The 21,386-nt window shown below is 37.7% G+C and overlaps 1 protein-coding gene across 2 annotated transcripts; it reads left to right on the top strand.

Annotated features, from left to right (window-relative positions):
• Positions 1-2,303: 2,303 nt before the first annotated feature.
• On the top strand, positions 2,304-20,114 carry prdm2b (PR domain containing 2, with ZNF domain b). Of its 2 annotated transcripts, XM_084395786.1 has the most exons (9): positions 2,304-2,424; positions 6,849-6,913; positions 7,111-7,231; positions 7,756-7,859; positions 8,402-8,554; positions 10,046-10,172; positions 12,549-12,662; positions 13,799-18,363; positions 18,467-20,114. In XM_084395786.1, exons 3-9 carry the CDS (start codon positions 7,117-7,119, stop codon positions 18,491-18,493), a joined length of 5,205 nt encoding a protein of 1,734 aa, XP_084251912.1. In that variant the 5' UTR covers positions 2,304-2,424; positions 6,849-6,913; positions 7,111-7,116; the 3' UTR covers positions 18,494-20,114. The 2 variants fall into 2 exon arrangements, with proteins under 2 accessions (XP_084251912.1, XP_084251913.1); XM_084395787.1 differs by lacking the exon at positions 8,402-8,554 and having other exon boundaries at positions 2,305-2,424.
• The last annotated feature ends 1,272 nt before the right edge of the window (positions 20,115-21,386 follow it).

Here is a 21,386-nt window from a genome sequence, read left to right as displayed (position 1 = left end):
AACAATTTCATGCAATTCAGTGGAGCCCAGGATGCCACAAACTTTCTTTGTTGAATGCAGTGTAATATTTTCTGCGCAGTCTCAACACTGCCATTGTTTAGGAGGGGTTAGATGAGGTCTCGTTCTGAACGCTGCATTCTTCTCTCCATAATGATTCAGCAGGCAGAGCCATATCAAGAAATATTCTGCTGAATCTGGTCAGTATGTTGTAGGATCAATGCATCATACTCTCCATCTTCAATAATAGCATGATGATACAACATACATATTGTGAACAAAGTGATAGTGTCAGATCGAAGTACAGGTTCATATCTGTACTTATTTGTATTGTTTCATGTCATGTTTCTATGTCATGTTTATGTGTACTTTATTGTAAAGCGACCTTGAGTTTCCTGAAAGGCGCTATATAAAATAAACGTATTATTATTATTATTATTATTATATCAGTTCATTACATGTAATGCATCTTCTTGTTATTTTTTTTTTTTTAAATAAGATGTTGTAGAGAAGGGTTTTCTTATCCATGTTATTATCCCAAGTTTAATAACTATTTGTCATATACAAATTGTTAAATTACAAATTCCCAAAGTATGCCAATAAACGCAGACATGTTACATTCTCTGGGGACATATATAGTACAAACGCGTGTGTCTAGCACATGTTGCGCAGAGGTTATTGGGTCAAGCAGAGAAACTATGTCCATATGTGGAACATGCATTACTCTGAGAGGCATATGTCTCACTCTCTCATAACACATTATATTTATGTGGGGAAATGCTGGGCCTGGATTTATTTGGGATGAGGACTGTAAGCATCTGGACCAGAGACAGAAGGGCATCACAGCTCTCTCTGAGAACAGAGGAAGGGCTCTGCATATTAATCGGTCAGGGTGATGAATTATCCTAAAATATTTTAATTCTGTTTTTAGGACTGAATACAAGTTTAAAACAAACTGATCATTTTCTCTACATGCTAAATGTATTTTTTAGATCTGACTAGAAGAGATTTAATCTAAGGACTGAGATCAAGAGTTCCTCCTAGTGGCCGAAATTACTACAAACCTTCAGAATAATAATTTGGGAGGAAAAGGATTCTGATTAGGGAAATTGTATATTTTGAATTTAGTGCATGGTTTAGTGCTTCGTTCTTCATAATTTATTCATCATGTTACAACTGTAAGCCCTTTATTTGATCTCTTCATGGCATTATCCAATTAAAATATCACTTCCCAGACAGCAACATAGTGTCGGCCCAGATCCGGCCCACATCTGGTAAGTGTTGAATCCACATGTACAGGATATGGGCCGGATCTGGGCCGACATGTTGCAGTTTTTAATCCTTTTGTTAATTATTATTATATCCAATATATGTTTAAAGAGAGATGATGAAATCTCATGTCCAGTGCAATTTCTGCATTATAAACAGAATATTTACTTATTTTTAAAAGGTCTATATAGAAGTTCAGTTCTACAAGACGAATGAAGGAGCAAAAGAATGTTATTAGCAATATTTGCAATTATGTTTATCATCTGATTGTCTTTAAAATTGCTACCAGGTTAATTTTCATAGACCTTTGTTGACATTTCCTGCAAAATGGGCATGTATCAACTATTTTATTTCATAGGCTATAGATAAAAAATGTTCCCCTAATTTTAAGGAGGTTGTCACAAGGTGTTTTTACGTGTGTTTTTTTTTTTGGTCAAAATTAGTGTTAATCTTTAAATTTGTCCAAATATGTGATTTTCCCAACTCGTACTTAAGACCCTTAAAATTAAAATGACATTTTTTGCTATAGTTGTTATAGTTGATAAATAAGTGAACACAATAAAATGGCACACAATGGCATAGATTAAGAAAAAAAAAAAAAACATATAACTAATAGATTTATAATAAACTCTCTGCTCTTTTTCCCCCCCTGATAAATATTGGTCAAATTGTCACACGTTTCATACGTTGTCATTATTTACAATTATTTATTAATTGTAGGCCAAAACAATTGGGTCATGTAATGTTGTTTTAAAAATGTCTCTCTTTTTTTTTTCTCGGGGAATAAATGTAAAATTATTCAGTAGCTTTTGTTGTAGCTGAGACTTTACACAGAAACTGACACAAAATAAACAAACCTTGAGAAATATTCACTGGAGAAAAAAACTATGCAAAGTGTAAAATGAAACGCATCAGTTATACTATCCAGGCACATTTCGAATACTGAAGAAGCTGATTTGTGATGGTCCAGGTTTCGCCAGCTTTACTTTCACCAATGGCCCACCGTGATGGTTGTGTGTGTGCCTCTCCCAATTCTGCGACCCGACCGACCAGTTACATTGGGAAGCTCTATAAGCTCTAGTCTCCATCCGCCATTTTCAGCACATTGGAAAGCAGGTAGACCAAAAACTACACAGTGCCGGTAAAAAAAAACAACAGGTAAGTGTTCAAGAACACCATGCTCACGTTTTTATTTCAATCAAGCCTTTGCAACGCTGCACTGAACGTCTGGGAAAGCAGGAGGACACCTTGCTCGGAGTGAGTTGCATCGGGTTTGTGCACTTCTGAGTGCTCGGATTGATGATAACAATGAAATCTGTTTGTCCTGCCAGTCCACAAAGCAACTCTAGCGCTCTGTTGTAACATTTAAGAGAACTTTTTCTCTCATGGAAGATTCCTCAAACGAAAATGTGACCATTAGAAGAGTTTTAAAGCGCGATGTGTGTTTGTTTGCCTGAGAGTCGGGATACACAACCTGAACAGCTTTGCACGATTCACGATTTAACATCATCTGGCTTGCATGACAATATTTTAAGCACGAGGATACACTTTCAGTCTGTTTTGCGTACAACCCGCAGTTGTTTTGCGATTTATTTTATTTAAGTTTATTATAATCATGTTGTGCGAATTTAAGTATTGTGTGTCTGTGCATCAAAATCCACCTATAAATATCGTGTAAGTTTTTGCTGGTGTTTCTTTTAAGAATTTGGAAACTTTTTCGCTGTTGGTTAAACCATCTTCTGCTTTGGATGCTGAAACGCCTTCTTTCTTTGTCCCACCGCCACCGTCTGTTATTAACAAAGATGACACCACAATGAAATGCATCTCATTCATCTCCTGGTTTTATTCACGCTCATTCCTCGCAATCTTTTTCGTATTCTTGCATGTAGTTTCGAGAAAATCAGTTAAAATACAATAAACAGTAAAGACAGTGGAGGTGTACAGATGCAATTCATTGGTAATACTGGGGTGAACTTCAAGATGCACTCAGCAATTTTTGCTAATCAAAAAAGTTGTGAAAATTAACAACACTTTTGAGAAATATCATTACATTTTAACTGTATATACAGTATATACAGTGGTGGCCAAAATTATTAGAACGGTAAGATTTTTTAATGTTTTAAAATAAGTCTCTTCTGATCACCAAGGCTTCATTTATTTGATCCAAAATACAGCAAAAACAGTAATTTTTGTGAAATATTTGTACAATTTAAAATAACTGTTTTCTATTTGAATATATTTTAAAATGTAATTTATTCCTGTGATCAAAGCTGAGTTTTCAGCGTCACATGATCCTTCAGAAATCATTCTAATATGCCGATTTGCTGCTCAAGAAACATTTATTATTATTATCAATGTTGAAAGCAGTTGTGTACAATTTCTTTTCAGGATTCTTTGATGAATAGAAAGTTCAAAAGAACAGCATTTATCTGAAATAGAAAGCTTTTGCAACATAATAAATGTCTAGACTTTCAATTGAATGCATCCTTGCTGAATAAAATTATTAATTTCTTTTAAAAAACTAAAAAAAACTCTTACTGACCCCAAACTTTTGAATGTGATAATGTTACAAAAGCTTTCTATTTCAGATAATGCTGTTCTTTTGAACTTTCTATTCATCAAATAATCCTGAAATTGGTCACAACTGTTTTCAACATTGATAATAATAATAAATGTTTCTTGATTCATTTCATCCTTGGTAAGCAGAAGAGACTTCTTTTAAATTACACACACACACACATACACACACTCAATGCAAAAGCATAAATGTAAAGGTAGCCTACTAAACAAACTCAGCCAACTCAATATACAATGTGTTCCAGCACAAAATAACTACATAGACAAAAACTTTGAGATTAAATCCAGTACATGTCCATTGTATAGATGAGTAGGTGCGTTCACACCATGTTGGAATTGCATTAATTACAAGATTCCGACTTGTAAAAAGCTTTCACGTCCTCATAATTACAACTTGTAAACCCTGAATTTTCTCAGAGCTCCGACTTGTACCACGTGACTGCTGCAGATTCGCTTGTGCATTGATAGTGTTGCCATAGAAATCCAGAATTCTGAGTCTTGTGGACGTCACGTGAACAGTTCTGAGTAGAACGTCACAGGTTGTCATCTTGTAATTACGACATGCTGTGGATGCAGCTAGTGTACATGTATATGGGTATGTGTTGTATAAAAATATAAATTAAAAGGAACAAAACAGCTTTGGTGTAAGCGGCAGCAGTTAAACAAACCTCATGCATCCAGACCAATAGGTGTCAGTATAGTGTTCAAAACCACTGGTAATATTGGGACAGAAAAGAACCAGCTTATGAGCTTAAAGCGATACTCCACTTTTTTTGTAAATAGGCTCATTTTACAGCTCCCTCAGAGTTAAACAGTTGAGTTTTACCGTTTTCGAATCCATTCAGCCGATCTCCAGGTCTGGCGGTACCACTTTTAGCATAGCTTAGCATAGATCATTGAATCGGACAAGACCATTAGCATCTCTCTCAAAAAAATGACCAAAGAGTTTTGATATTTTTCCTATTTAAAACTTCTGTAGTTACATCGTGTACTAAGACCGACGGAAAATGAAAAGTTGCGATTTTCTAGGCTGATATGGCTAGGAACTATACTCTCATTCCTGCGTAATAATCAAGAAACTTTGCTGCAGTACCATGAGTCCAGCAGGCGTAATGATATGACGCAGCGCCTGAAAATAGTCCCCAGCTCAGTAACTTCCAACGTGACCGGGACTAAGTTTGTCTAACCTATTAGACCTATTTCCAGGCGCTGCGTCATATCATTACGCCTGCTGGACTCATGGTACGGCAGCAAAGTTTCTTGATTATTACGCAGGAATGAGAGTATAGTTCCTAGCCATATCAGCCTAGAAAATCGCAACTTTTCATTTTCCGTCGGTCTTAGTACACGATGTAACTACAGAAGAGTCAAGTTTTAAATAGGAAAAATATCGAAACTCTTTGGTCATTTTTTTGAGAGAGATGCTAATGGTCTTGTCCGATTCAATGATCTATGCTAAGCTATGCTAAAAGTGGTACCGCCAGACCCGGAGTTCAGCTGAATGGATTCGAAAACGGTAAAACTGAACGGTTTAACTCTGGGGGAGTTGTAAAATGAGCCTATTTCCAAAAAAAGTGGAGTATCGCTTTAACTTTAGAATGATCGAGTGCACCTTTTTAAGGCTTTAATCGAGGAATAAAATACTGGTGCCAAAAGGAATATAAAGTTGGTAGTTATTAAAGTTATTCCACACATTTATGAGACTGACTTCAGAGGAGGTCACTGCTGCAGACTAATAATTTTTTGCTGACAGACAGAAGAATGAATCCTTAATGACTGCAGTATACTTGAGCACAAAGACTATTACTGACCAGGAGAAAGGATCTTTCTGTGGCTGTGTGACCACACGTAGGCTTCTGCAAATTAGAAATCTCGTCTATTTTTATTCACTATACTGAGATTTGAGTGTAATGATGTCATGAATTATTTCTGCAAGCATCCATCTTGTCAAATTAGAGGGGGGAGTTTGAATCGGGTGTTTCAATTTGATTCCAGCGGCTTGTTTTATCACACTTTCTGGTGTGTATTCATGCTCCCACCCATGTGAAAGTAAAAGGCAGCGGAAGCCGAGAATCTGTCTCCGACCTCCACACTTATGTAACAGCGTCGCATCAGAGAGGCCCCTTGTGTGTCATGATGTTTTCTCAATTTCCCCTTATTCTCTGTAGCTGTCATCCAAACCTGATGACAGTGTTCTACTTACCGTCCTGTCAGCTCTCGTTATTGCCCTGTTCTTATGCTACGAGAAGAATCCTCTGCAGACCCACAAAAAAAGGGATCATCATTTGTCTGAAACTATGCCTGACTGAATAATGTTTTTGTTTTTTTTGTCTCTCAGGTGAGGCTGGGTTAATTACACACAGTGTAATGCTGGCGTGGCCCCTGGTAATAGACAATGTTTAAAGTCTAACCACACCTGGTAGATCATCACCATTTGGTGTGAAATACACCTTGAGGGTGACTCACTTGAGAGATGATCTCAGATGTTAGAAGAGCAGCTTGATTATTTGTGGAACTATTTTGCGTATTAATTATGCTGTACATATTAATTATATACACTTTCATTCATTTCTTATGTTCTTGTTTTCTAAACAAGGCTGCAGTTATTTGCTTAAAAATACAAAACTGCAATTTAAAATAAACCGTTTTCTATTTTAATACATTTTAAAATGTCATTTATTCCTGTAATGTCAAATCTAAAGCTGATTCTTTGATAAATAGAATGTTTGAAATTACAGCATTTATTTGAAATTCTTTACTGTCAGTTCTGATCAATTTAATGCATCCTTGCTGAAAAATGTATTTCCAAAAGAAAAGAAATCACAACGACCCTAAAGAAAAGCAAATATCAGAGACTTTTGAGTTTAGTGCGGTTTTTAAAGCATGTATATTCATGCTTTCAGCTTTGGGATTGCTCCAAAACAAGTCCCATCCTGCTTCATAAACATTGAGGATTATTTTGTTCTACATGGTTAAAATAACCGCTTCTATTTTCTGTTTTACAGAATCCATGAAATAAGAAAAGTCTTAGGAGTCTCAAATTCAATCGAGCGTTAAATCCTTGCCGCAGGTATGGCGAAACAATTTTTTTCTGATGTTGTATAAATGCTTTTCCTCTCAGAAAATTCATACTTTTGCTTTAAAAGCAAGTACCATGAGTATTGGTTATGGTGATATGCAGATAAGGAACATATTGTAAAATTTAATAACCCCCCCCCCCCCCCCCCACCCCCCCCCACCCCTTTTTTTTTTTTTTTTTTTTTTTAGGCTGTAATGGCTTTGCCTCAAGGAGCATATGAAACCTTGGATGACATCCCAGCCCATGTGTGGAAAGGGCTGCCAAACAGCATGAAGCTGAGACCGTCAGCTGTTAACCCAAATCGCATTGGTGAGTAACAGCGTGGCTGAGTACTTGTAAATGATGCTGTTGATGAGAAATCATGTTCATTATTGCAGTATTTTATTTTAACTCTGCTTGCTGAAAGACTATGAGATGTCCCAAATATTTGACTTTGAAACACTTTGAAATATTTACAAAGTTTGCCTGTTTTGCTCTACAACCATCACTTTTGACAGTTGCCTTATGGTTTAGTCAGCATTTTGAACCAAAGGAATTGAGAATGTTAAACAATTGAGTTGCAAACAACGTAACTGCAGTCTTGTTTTGTTCTACGTTTGAAATGCGCAGTACGCTGTGATGCTGCCCTAGAAATATACAGATAAATGTTTAATATCGAATGTTCCAGAAAATGGCTCTGTGAGAGAGTCTCTGGAGATCTTAAAGTTGCTCATTCTGAATGAGGATTCATGCTGAAAAATCCATCAAATAAGTTCGAAAGGCGAAGGAAATAAAATTCCCAGTGTTTGCTCACATTGGATTTCTCGTGACATGCTGTCCATGTCTCTCTGCAGGTGTATGGGCATCTAGATTAATACCTAAAGGCAAAAGGTTTGGACCATTTGTAGGAGAACGGAAGAAGAGATCTCAAGTGACAAGCAATGTTTACATGTGGGAGGTATGTATTAGGTATCCCATTGAGAAAGTCTGCAGTCTGAATACACTGATCAACACAAAACATATTTGGACCAATATAAAGTATCATTCAAAAGTTTGGGGTCAGTAAGATTTTTTATGTTTTTGAAAGAGGTTTCTTATGCTCACCAAGGCTGCATTTATTTGATAAAAAATACAGTAAAAACAGAAGTTTGCCAGTCTTCAGTGTCACATGATCCTTCAGAAATCATTTTAATATGCTGATTTAGTGCTCAAGAAACTTTTCTTCTTATCAATGTTAAAAACAGTTGTGCTGCTTAATATTTTTGTGGAAACTCTAATAATCTTTTTATGATGAATAGATAAATATAAAGTTAAAAAGAACAGCATTTATTTAAAATATGAATCTTTTGTTACATTATAAATGTCTTTACTGACACAATTTTGATCAATTTAATGCATCTTTGCTGAAAAAAAAAAAAGTACTGACCCCAAACTTTTGAGTGGTAGTGTAGGTTTAAGTGGTGGTTCTTAATTAAATACATATTGTTCCACTATCATTAGGTATATTTTCCAGCCTGGGGGTGGATGTGTGTAGATGCCACAGATCCAATGAAAGGAAACTGGTTGCGGTATGTGAACTGGGCACGCTCTTCTCAAGAGCAAAACCTCTTTCCACTGGAAATCAACCGAGCTATTTACTACAAAGTGTTAAGGGTAAGAGCTGATGAACTGGTTTGATTTTCACCATGTTGATTTCCACCAATTAACATTTTATGATTGTAAAAAGATTAAGCCTGGAGAAGATGCATATAGCGGTGTAGTACACTAGTAAAGGGGTTTTCAAACTTTTTTTTTATACTAAAGATCCCCAAAATATGATTCCCTCGCAAGAGACACTCTGCTTAAATTATTCGCAGCTATAATACCATTCCAAAGTTTGGGGTCAATATGAATCTTTTGTAACAAGAAATGAACACCTTTATTCAGGATGCATTAAATTGACAGTAAAAAGGTGACAGTAAAGACTTTTACATTACAAAAGATTTGTGTTTCAATGCTGTTCTTTTAAACATTTGTATTCGTCAAAGAATCCTGAAAAAAGGTGTCATGGTTTTCACAAAAATATTAAGCTGCACGACTGTTTTCAACTTTGATGATAAGTCTTATTAATAAAGTGTTTTCATAAGTCTTAATAATAAAATCTTTCTTGAGCAGCAAATCAACATATTAGAATCATTTCTGATGGATCATGTGACACTGAAGACTGGAGTAATGATGCTCAAAATTCAGCTTTGCCATAATATTTTAAAATAAATTAAAATAGATAACAGTTGGGTTTTTTAAAACTGCAAACTACTGTTTTTACTGTATTTTCGGTTAAATAAATCTTACTGGCCAAACTTGAACAGTAGTATTTTCATGTATAAGACAATATGTTGTAAATGTAAACAAAATGTAAAAGCATTTCTTAATTCGCTAGTATTAACTTAATGACATAGTTTTTATACCACTATTAATGTTAGATGTATAACGCAAAGAGAACCATATTCAGTTGCATTACTTATGTGGTTCTTTTCACAGTAATTCAATATTGTAAAATATGAATGAGAATGTTGCAAAAAAAACTCACACTGAGCAAGCAAAAAGAAACGGCAACAAAGAGAAACCATGTAGTTTCTCTTTCAACACAAATACAAACTGTTCTTGAAAGCATGTACATTGAAAGCATGTCCCAGGACAGTTTGAAAACCCCTACACTAGTATATAGATGCACTCAATGATAATAGACATGGACTATAAATAAAACAAAACTCCAATTTTGATTTCATAATGTGGCATGGATATTTGAAAAGTAGTAATCTGGGACAAATATAGAATGATTATAATTATTATTGCTGTGCTCCTTCTTAAATTTATGCACATTAAACTTTTGTTATATGTAAATATTTTATAAATTTAGCAGAAATTGAAATTCCTTTGTTTTTCTTTTTAAAAGCATCTTCTACACTTAATGTAGTTGACAGATGAACAAAGCATCTTTAACGTCAATTAAAATGTTATAATATGAGCTTTCTCATACGGCACTCTAGTTTGTTATTGGGGTCTGTTTCTAAATGCCTGACAGAGCGTCAAGGCCTAGATAGTATTTCATCCTATGGCATACCAAAAACCTCGACTCTGATTGGTCCGTCTACTCCCCGTCAGCCAATCGGACCCGACGAAGAACTTCTAGTGTGGTACAATGGGGAAGACAATCCTGAGATAGCAGCTGCATTAGAGGAAGAAAGGACTAGCAACCTGAGCAAGAAGAGTTCACCTAGAGCAAAGCGAGGTAAAATGAAAACACCACCTCTTACTGCTACTACCTGCAGTTTTCCCCCCGATAAAAATTAGTGTCTAATTAGTGTCCGAGAACATATGTTTATTCTATTCGGAAGTATTCGCAGTCGTTAGCTGGAGCTAGCATGTTAGCCACCTGGCTATTCTCCCATTTCATAGGAAGATTATTTAGAAACCGGAATTGTAGATGACGTTCTGTTTTAAACAGCTTTGTTAAAAAGAAAAACACACCGGGACAGAGACAAAGTGCGATGAATATAACGTACTCTTCCTCATGTTGATGAACGAGTCAGTTAGCCGCCTTGCAGACTCGGACCTTATTTCAGTGCCTCTAAATCTAATGAACTTCTCGCCTAGAGAGCATTTTGAGCATCACGGGCACGGCCGAGCGTCCGATTCAGGACGTTTGAAAGATTTTAAACCCGCCTGTGATGCCCAAACACATGTCATCTAGATAGACAGCTCACAAGGTTTGGAGACACAGCCCATGTCTCTCAGAGATGACCTTCGAGACCCTCCTCGCAAAGCATTTTGAATGAGACCTAACATAAACACAAAGTTTCACCTCTAAAAGTATGAGAGTTTCATTTGTTTGTTCGTCCATAGCTCATTTCTTAATCATTTGTCACACCTCACTGCATTAAGTTTGATGCTCTAAGCTTGTATGTATTTTAAACAACTTTTCTTTTGGAATTATTTTTTCTATAAAATATCCCTCAAATATATATTTGACTTTAATTGTATATATTTGGTCTGAACTGTCTTTATAGACTGTTTTAATGACAGAAAAGGACAGATGCCCGACCTAAAAGAAAAGGAAAAGAGCATTTGCTGGTCTTTTCATTTCATTGAGTAGGTTAAATGGTCGTTTGACTTTCCCCTTTTCAATGACAAGTGCAGCTAAATGCATGATGGTTCAATTTAGCTAGTAATGTTTTTAAAAGAAAGGTTGGACGTAAGTAAAGGAGTTCTTGAAATATTTGACCTCTTAATGATATCCAAAAGTTTCCTGTTAGGGAAAATTGTTAGGAATTGAGAAGGATATAGGCCTAATGTTTTATCTGTTTGTTTAAATTTAATTTTGTATGTTAGAAAGTCATTGTAAGTTTTAGCCTAAACAATTTATAGACATTTTGACGGTGAACCTTTTGATGTTAACAACAAGTCAAAACACATTGTAACTATATATGTGCATCAATCCTTTATCTGACAAAAACCAGGGTCAAATGAATATTGTAAAAATACATGCGTACATTAAGGACAATTGTAATCACCATGTTTAGTGCATTAAAATATGTAGTGGTGAATTTTGTTTGAAAATGTTCATGATTATGTACATGAAATAGTAATGGACTAGTATTTAAGGACAGAGTTGGATGCGGAAATGTGGGAATGACTATTTGACAAGGATGGTCAGATGACCAAGTTGTTAGCAGCGTGTGTCTGTTTTATGAATTGGGTTTTGTATAAGATGTTCCCAGTTGACCTTGTCACAAGGACAGCAGCTGATGGCTGGTTTCTTTGCTTGGCTGTGACACTATCTGTGATCCATTGTGTAAATATATATTAAAATGTTTGCATGTAATTATGCAGCATTTATACTTCTTCAAAGGGAAAGTTCACCCAAAAATAAAAAAGTCTGTCATTTACTCACATCATGTCACTCCAAGCCTGTACGACTTATTTTCTTCTATGAAACACAAAGGAGTTTTTTTTTTTAAGGATGTCTCACTGTTTTGTTTTCTTTTTTGTCCATACGATAAAAGTCAATGTTCTTCAGAATATCTTCTTTTGTGTTCCACACAATAAAGTCAGTCATACAGGTTAGGCACAACATGTGAGTGAGTAAATGATGAGAGAATTTTCATTTTTGGGTGAACTATCCCTTAAACTTTAATTTTCTACAATCGCCTGAAATTCAGTAACAGTTAATTTAACATTTAACATACAATTACTGTGGTATAGATTTTATTATGGGCATTAAAAGTGTGAGCAACAAGCATTTCTTTGCCTATGTCACGCACAATGCAGCAGTTACTGAGAAGTCAGTCTGGTTTTGTGGTGAGCTGCTAGTTTAGAAAAGAAGGCGGTGACATACTTGTTTTGGATCTTGCAGGTGGAGCTCTTTATTCTAGGTAATGTACCAGATGTTCTTACAAATCTTGGTTGTTTACAGTTTTCAGTTTATATTTATTCATTGCTACTTCGATGAAATATCATTGGATTAAATGATTGTAGGTTTTGACGGCCATGAAAGGAAACCTTAACCTTTTATGAATTGCTTTTTGCTGGCTTTAATAAGTCTTAAAGGTTGTCTCTTTTTTTATTTTTATTTTTTTACTAAAAACAGATTTGTTTCTCCCTAAAGCAAGGAGGAAGCTGTCGGAAAAAGCCAGACTGGCTGATTTGGCTGGATTCTGTGAACCGAAGAAATCGAGTGCCGCTGAACCCTTATTCACAGTGATGCGGGACTCAGAGGAAGGTAGGTTATGCTTTTCATCAGCCTCTGGCAGGGATTTGTGCTGTTCACAAGTATGCTCAGCTCAATCATAATGTTTTTTGTTGTGGTCAACAGTAGGGCTGCAACTAACAATTATTTTGATAATGTGTCATTTATTTCTATGGTTAAATGGTTCAAAAACGCCAAATTGTATTTATTATTCTATGTTTGAATGAAAAGCATGTTGTTCTACATCCTGCCCAAAATTGTCTTCCAAACAATGTGCAAATTGAATGCTATGAAAACAATTGGAGTGTAGGCTGTAATATATATTATGTGCAAAGAGATTTACAATATAAATGCTACATTACAAATTAAAATATATATCATTTTTTACATTTATAGTCTATTCCATCTTATACCTTTATATTTACTGCTCTCATTAAAAGACCAAAACACCATTACGTGTAAAATTTTGAAGTTAATGTCCAACAACTATTTCACCAAAATGAATGTTTCAGTCTGAATTATTGCTCTTTTATTTTTCTGTGTAAAACATGTCCACAATTACACTTTAATTTAACAGAGACTTGTTTGATTTGCATACATTTCTAACATTTATAGATTAGGATATAACAATAAAATGTTAGTTATGCGCTGAATCATACATGTTTCAAATGCATTAAATAGCACACACGTATATCCAAGTACTTGAAATGGAAAGCGGCATTAATCTAAATGCTTGTGAGTTTAAAACGCTTAATATAAAACATTATCATGTCTGGGACAGCTTATGGTGTGCACGGCTCGCTCTGTTATCTCCTTTATTTTTCAGATGTGTTTTGTCCAACAAAATGCATTTTTCACTTCACTAAAGAAACATCACTGGTGGTGTTTTTTGTGCACAGCATACAGACCTGACTAATCTGTGATGAAATTTGTTTTGAATTATTTAATTACCAATGTACTGGAATAGTTGACAGAGTGATAGTCTAACAGAATTAGGCCTATGTGTTTAGATTAGATTAATCATTTTCTTATTCACTAGTCAGTTTTCATTTGCTTGAGCAGGTACAAACACTGTGTTAGGTAGTATTTAGGGCCAGAGCACCGATGGTGTGAGGACCCTATTGGAATTGCTCCGTTTATTATTTAAATATATTTTTCTTGTGATTCAGGGCCTAATGATGAGGAAAGACCATCTTCACCTCCCGAGTTGGAACAGAATGCAGTTTCCCAGTCATCTTCTATAGAAAGTGAAAACCCTGTCCAGTCTCACACAACAGAGATGAACCAGAGGGAAGGATTGGATGAGGAACATGTAAAGGTTGATGGACAACTGTTAAATCCGTGCCCACAGCACCCTTCTGAGGCAGAATCAGTTGATGGGGATGAAAAGTCTCTCCAGCAATTAAATTCGGGCAACCCTGCAGAAGAAAGCTCTGAGAGTCCACTGTGTGATACAGAGTGTATATCTTCTTTAGCGAATCCTGAGTTGGAGGCAGATGGGGATTTTGAGGATGACCCCCAGGGAGGAACATACCCCTGTCAGCACTGCGAGCGTCATTTCTCCACCAAACAGGGCCTGGAGCGCCACACTCATATTCACACTACTTCAAACCTTCAAACTCATACATTTAAGTGCCGGTACTGTGCCAAGCCCTTTGGCTCTCAGGTAGGCAGGCGCAGACATGAACGTAGACATGAGAATGGGAGTAAAACTTTAAATAGGCCTGGGTCACTCAGCGGAACAGCGTTCCTCCACAGTCCTACAATGCCCAATGATTCTGCTACTTCTGGCAGTGTGTCCACTCCAAGCCATGCAGTCGTTATGAACACACAGAACGGTCCTCCTCAGCTAACCTCTGACAATTTGAAAAAAGAGCCTGGTATTGAATCTGACCGGCCTTTTATATTAGATGAGAATGGGGAGTCAAAAGAGCTTCATCCTTGCAAGTATTGTAACAAGGCTTTTGGCACACACACCAACATGCGCAGGCACCAGCGCAGAATCCATGAGCGGCATCTAATGCCTAAAGGTGTTCGCCGGAAAGGTATACTCCTGCAGGACGGCTCCTCCCAACACCAGCACCATGAACAAGGGCAGCCCGTTTTGCTCCAGGAAGAGTCACCAAGTGCCAGTCCACCACCTATTTATGTGCCCAGTGTGGAGACTGAGGATGAGGGAGAGAGGGAGGAGTGTATGGTTGATATCTCTAACAACATTTCTGAAAATCTCAGCCATTACATTGATGGAAAAATACCATCTACAAGCACAGTGAGCAATTGTGAGGTCATCGAGGTTGATTCAAGCACTGCAGCGTTGTTTGGCCTTGATGCTCTTATTTTGAGTCCCAAACAAATAAGTCATGCTCTTAAAGTTGAAACACGGACTTGTACAGTGAAAGAAGTTTCATGCATGTCTCAGACAACTTCTAAAAGGCGAACTGCTACACCTCCGCTGCTGCCTGCTGTGAAAGTGGAGGCTGAAACAGTGTCCTCCTCTTCCTCATTGTCCTCCCCTTCCTCTCAGTCCTCTTTGTTGGTTGGAAACATTTTCTCCCAGTCAACCGAAACGTTAGCTTTTCAAAAGGAGAAAACGGTTTATCTCTCTCCGAAACTTAAACAACTACTACAGGCCCCGGACGGTCAGAAAACAGCCATAGGTCTAATTACAGATAATAGATTGACCACCCCACTTTCCGTAACTTCACTGCCTGCTGTCCAAGGTAGGTTTAAAAGAAGAACTGCCTCCCCTCCCACAGCTTCACAGAGTAGCCCACCACAAAGAAATGACAACATAAGCTCTGCAGCTGGGTTTTCATGTTCTCTGAAGGTGCCAAAGATTGAGACCCACTGCATGACTCATTCTTGGAGTTTGTCCAGCAGTGATCATGGGGACACTGAAAGTCTGACAGGAAAAGACTGGTCTCCTTCAAGAAGTGGAGGGAATTCTTGCAATCAGCAGCCGCTTGACCTTTCGAATTCCTTCAGTAAAAAAGACAATAGTGTAAGCAGAGGATCTGGAGAGGCTGTGCTTGACTTAAGTATGAACCGTAAAAGTCCTGTTGACCATGAAGTAAAGACATGCTCAGCCACACTACCACCTCATGTGAAGAGGAAAAAACCTAATACCAGCATTTTAGAAAAAGTGTTAATGAACGAGTATGCTGGCCTAAACTCACCCGGAGAAGAAGGATCCACCACTCTTGGGAGCCCTGACGCCCTTTCGTCTTCTGAGAGTGCCACATGTGTAGTCCCTTCTAGTCCTGGATCAGGATCAGGATCAGAGCACCTTCCTTGTGAATCAACCTCTCCTCCCTCCCTGACCCCTATGACTATTAATCCATCCTCTCCATCTTCCTCTAGTATAGCTTCATCTACTCCCCCTCCTCCAGTCTTACCCACTATCCCATCTCCTCCGCCTCTATCATCGCAGCATTTTCACATGTCAGACGCCTTATCACCTTCCCCTTTTCCGGTGTTGTCCCCTAAAATGTCCCCAAAAGCAGTTGATTGTTTAGAGGAAGTGTCTGATTCATCTGCATTAACAGAATCATGCCATGATACATTAAATTCCATTAATGAATCAGACCAAACTGCTGAGCAGTTAGACCGTGTGATTTCTCCACTGCCTCAGGATGCAAAAAGACATTGTACAGCAGATTCATCTTCAAAGTCAGAAACACTACTTGAGGGCTCAACCCATGATTCTAAGCCTCAGTTTTTAAGAAATGCAGACCAAGCAGGTTCTTCTCACCTAGAGTGGGATACTGCTTCTGAAACCAGCCAAAGCCATTCCTGTGAAGGAACTCTCCCCCAAGACCTCAATATTAAAACAGAAGGTCGACACAAATCAGAGCCTTCTCTTTCTACAGTACAATCAACTACTAAAGAATCTTCACCAAACTTCCTCAGTGAATTGCATTCTCCACAGAAGAGTTCAGAGGTCGATAACTTTGCTGAAGAGGATATAGGGAAAAAAGAGGAGCCGGTTGATAAAACAAATGGAGTTGACCCTTCACCTGGGAGTCCAGTCAAAAATTGTGATGAGGTTGAAACACCAGAGCGAGAGAATTTTGTCAAGAGTTTTGTGTGTAACGTTTGCAAAGAGCCATTTCGCTCCATCAAAGACCTTAGTGGCCATATAATAGAGCATGCATCAGAGTGGCCTTTTAAGTGCGAGTTTTGCGTTCAGTTATTTGGCAATGCCACTGCGCTCCTCGAGCACCGCTCCTCTCTCCACGGGGTGGGAAGAATTTATGTTTGCTCCATTTGCTCAAAGGAGTTTGCCTTCCTCTGCAATCTCCAGCAACATCAAAGTGACCTACATCCAAGTCAGAGTTGCACTCACACTGCTGTTGAAAACGGGAAGCTCAGACCTCAGAACTATACGGATCCTGCTTACACAAATGTGGAGAAAGATGCTGTTGATGCTGAGGATTCTTCGGAGGAGCGTAACAGTGACACTAATAAGGTGGAAGAAGAGGAAAATGGCCATGAGGACCCTACTGAAGAACTATACACTACAATAAAGATTATGGCATCTGAGGCTGGTAAACCGAAAGGTCCAGATGTGCGGCTTGGCATTAATCAACACTACCCCAGCTTTAAGCCTCCACCTTTCCCGTACCACAACAGAACACCTGATGGCTCGGTTGCCTCCGCGACTAATTTTACCACACACAACATCCCCCAAACATTTAGCACTGCGATCCGGTGTACCAAATGCGGAAACAGCTTTGACAACATGCCAGAGCTACATAAACACATATTAGTTTGTGCTAATGCTAGTGATAAGAGACGCTACACCCCTAAGAAGAATCCCATTCCTCTCAAACAAGTTGTGAAACAGTCTCCAAATGGTCTTTCCACCACTGGAGCCTCTACTGGGCAGAATGCCTTTCGCAGAATGGGTCAACCAAAAAGGCTCAACTTCAACCAAGATATAACCTCTAAAGCAAAGTTATCAGCCCTAAATAAGAAGAAAAACCAGCTTGTCCAGAAAGCCATATCTCAGAAGAACAAGTCTGCTGCCTCTGCAAAGAAACCCCCAACCCGGGTAAAGGAAGAGGAGACTCATGAGGTCCATGCATGTCCATACTGTAATCGAGAGTTCACATACCCAGCCAGCCTCGCTAAACACATCGCTTGCAGTTGTCCACAAAGACCTGTTGCCAAGAAATTGAAAAAAGGTGCACTGATGCCTCAAGACAAAAACAGGAGTCTCCGAAGTCGAGCCATTGAGTCTGAAGTCAAACAAGAGGCAGGTTCTGGATCAAGCGCGAAGCCTTTGGGGAAAACCAGAGCCCGGAGCTCTGAGCCAATTGAGAATGAAGCTCTACCAGCAATTAAAGGAAAAGAACCTCAGGTACGTACAAAGAGGCCAGCCTTGAATATGGACAACACGGCCCCACAAACTAAGAAAGGCAAAAAGAGCAATGAGCCACTGACTTCCATAAGTCCTGCAGTTACTGATGATTCTTTTACACGACCACCTTCTAAGATGCAACGTGGATCTAAAGAGGTTGTTGCCAAGAAGGAGGTTGTTGTCAAGAAGCAAGTTGTTGTCAAGAAGGAGGTTGTGAAAACACACCAGTCTAAAAAGGAGGAACGTTTTTCATCAAGGACGCGGGAGAGAAAAGGTGGGCCGGTGACGCGCAGCGTACAGATTGCTAGTGCTTCAACTCCTTTGGAAGTGAAGACTGAAGACCTTTCAAACCATGAACCAGGGCAGTCTGAGGTAATGCAGAAATTCATTGTTATCATTGATATAATGTGATTACAGTTATATTTTATAGTTGTGAGTTTTTGATTTCATTATGTTTTTTTTCTGTTTATTTCAGGAGTCTCTATTGAAGTTAGCCAGGTAGAACTCCACGTTCTCTAAAGGATTGCTTGAGTCAATGACTGGAAGGGGAACTTCTTTCAACTGAATTGGATTACCTTGATCATAGCCTGAATGTTCAGGGGAGCCAGGAGTTATCTCCCTGCTCATCTTTTGTGTTGGCCCATTGGAAGTATCTTATCAGTGCACTTTTATAAATAATCCTTTGGATGTCTAACCCCCTCCCCAAATGGACTGAAGAATATGATAAATAAATAAATCTCAATCAAGCATAATATTACTTATGTAATATTTATAAATGTTGACCTTCTGGTTTTAAGATATTGCAAGAGGCAATCATTCAACAGTTTCTTTTAGGCTGATTGACCATGTTTAATCTGTAAGGTTTTCAGATCCAGCGGTCTCCTAATGCATGTGCTTCTGTATACAGTATGATTGGACTGATCCTTTCTCCATGTCTGTACTCCATTTTGACCTGCTCCTCTTTTACTGAGAGAAATTATTTGAAGAAGAGTATATATATGTATATTTAAGTAAATGTAATCCTTCACAGGGAATGTTTATCATACTGAGGCTCTCATAATCTGTGAGGCTTTTTTGTTTTTACTTTGTTGTTGATATTTTTGTTTATTTTGACACAGTAAATGAATTGAGCTGTTTGATACAGTCAGAGTGAGCAGGAGAGAACGGTTTGCTGTATGTAAAAGGTGTTCGACCTTCACCTGAACCAGCCAAAATCATAAGCCGTTTTATTCTTTTCTTTTCTCTGTTCCTTTTGTAATCTACAGATTCTACAGCAGGGCTGCTGGCCATTAAAATTACACTAAAACTTCAACTGGGAATGACGAACTGTCTTCTGCACTTGCATGAGATTAATTAAAAGTTGTAAGTGCCATTATTACAACCCAAATTATGTAATTGCCTATTACATACATATTGCATATTAGTGATCTGGTAAATCAGGTTGCTTGTTTCTATGAAAAGCACTTTATTTAGGCTAATTTGCCTTTTATGGGTATCTCAAAGTTTGAGGTGATTTTACAATATGTGATGACACCTGCTTGAAAACTATAAAAACACCGTTAATTTTCACTGGTATGTTTATGCGCATGTACGTCACACCCTGAGGCAACCTCAGAAATTTGCTATTAAGACCTAGTTAATGTCGCATTATTAGTATAATTAGCCGTTATTGCCATGACGTCATCACAAGCACTCAGACTCTTTGGTAACCAAGCATTACACAAATATTTTGTTTTTATCGTTTCTCATTTTATAAAATGGATAAGGCCTCTGCTTTAATAGAACATCAACTGCACTTAATTCTTAGTGGTCTACCTCCTGGCAAGCTTTGAACTGATGCGTTTTCTGCCTTTGGACAGCGTAATCCCTCTCACTCCTAAGCCTGTCTCTGCCATGTCATTTTCACTTTACCACCTGGACAATGAGGACAGGTATCTAAACAAGATCTGAATGCTTGAAATGTTTTTTTTTTAAGCAAGGAACTTGAAACAATATTTCCATCTTGCAGTATGTCTTTGCTGTCCTGCATTGATATATTTTTGGGAATGAAATGTTGACCGTGTTTTGTGATTATGAATAATAACCTTCACAAATGTAAAATGCATTGTCCTAATTGATATATAAAAAAAGAAAAAAAATTCAATGTATTCTTGATTTTAGCTTTTAGTTTGACTTCAGTCGTACTTTAGAATGTATCCAGAGATAAGGTACCTGTCAAATTAGTTTTTCACAAATGTTTTTCAATATTTAGGTTTGATCATTTGCATATCACTGTTCATTGGCCGCATTGCTTCCTGACTAATCCAGGCTTTTGCATTACCTATTTCTGTTAGCTCGTAGTCACATTCAGATTTTTTGTCCATGTCCGATATCAGTACATTTTCTTTAAATCACCTGGCTTGTGAAATTGAACCTGTCTTATCGAGAGCTCGATCTTTCCAGCAGGATTCAAATTTTATTGTGGCTTTAATAATCTCGTGTTTGACCATCAAAAAAGCCATTAGAGTGAAATAGAGTTCTCTTCTAGGCTAGCTAACCCTGACTTAAATACCCATTCAGCTGTAAGGACACTTCTAACCGTCTGTCTTGCCAATATTCAAATGAAGAATAGAATATTGAGTGCAAATTTGTTCTGTTACACAGGATAGATCTTTATGTAGCAGGGAAAGCAAATCTTGTTTATGTTTCCCCTGGTGCCATTCTTTATGGTTCTTCCATGCTGTGTGTTGGGGAGAAGAGGTGCATGATGCTATGCTCAGCTTGACAGGATGAAATATTGCTTCACTTAATCCTGATTGCTGTGCAAGGTGGCATAGCCCTAGTCATAAAAATGCAGCCCCATGCAGCTTCCGAGTTGGTCGATGCAGTACATTATGATGTGGAAGTGACGCTTAGGTTAGAAATCATCTCCTTTATAATTTCTCCAGACCTGTTTTATTAAAAACAATATTTTTTTTTTACTTCTAGATATCTCAAAAGTTTTGCTGTCAAATATTTGTAAAACTTTTTCTGTTAATGCTTAAATGTTTAGTGCCATTTGCTATCCTTCATACTTGTGTATAAAAAAGAAGAAAAAAAAGGTGGGAATTACATTTCATTTTTTGGATTTATCAATTAGGAATTGACAGCAGAATACAGTGCGAGATTGTTAAAACCGTCTCAATTTTGGCATTTGGTTAGCATTAACTGGTAGCCTGTATGGCCTATATGACATCTGTGGGAAAAGTAAGTAATTTCACAAGAGCAAGATTTTGATTTAAACTCTTCTTTGATAGCTTATGCACCAATTAATTGTTCGCATTAAGGGCCAATAACTTGCATTAATTATGTAAATGAGGTTTTGATTTCTTGTGGATTTTGACCTCAGACCTGCTAGTAGTTTTATTGATCTATGT

This window comes from Rutilus rutilus (assembly GCF_951802725.1).
Source record: "Rutilus rutilus genome assembly, chromosome: 22".
Taxonomy (NCBI): Eukaryota; Metazoa; Chordata; class Actinopteri; order Cypriniformes; family Leuciscidae; genus Rutilus; species Rutilus rutilus.
This window is presented reverse-complemented; position numbering and strand designations above follow the sequence as displayed.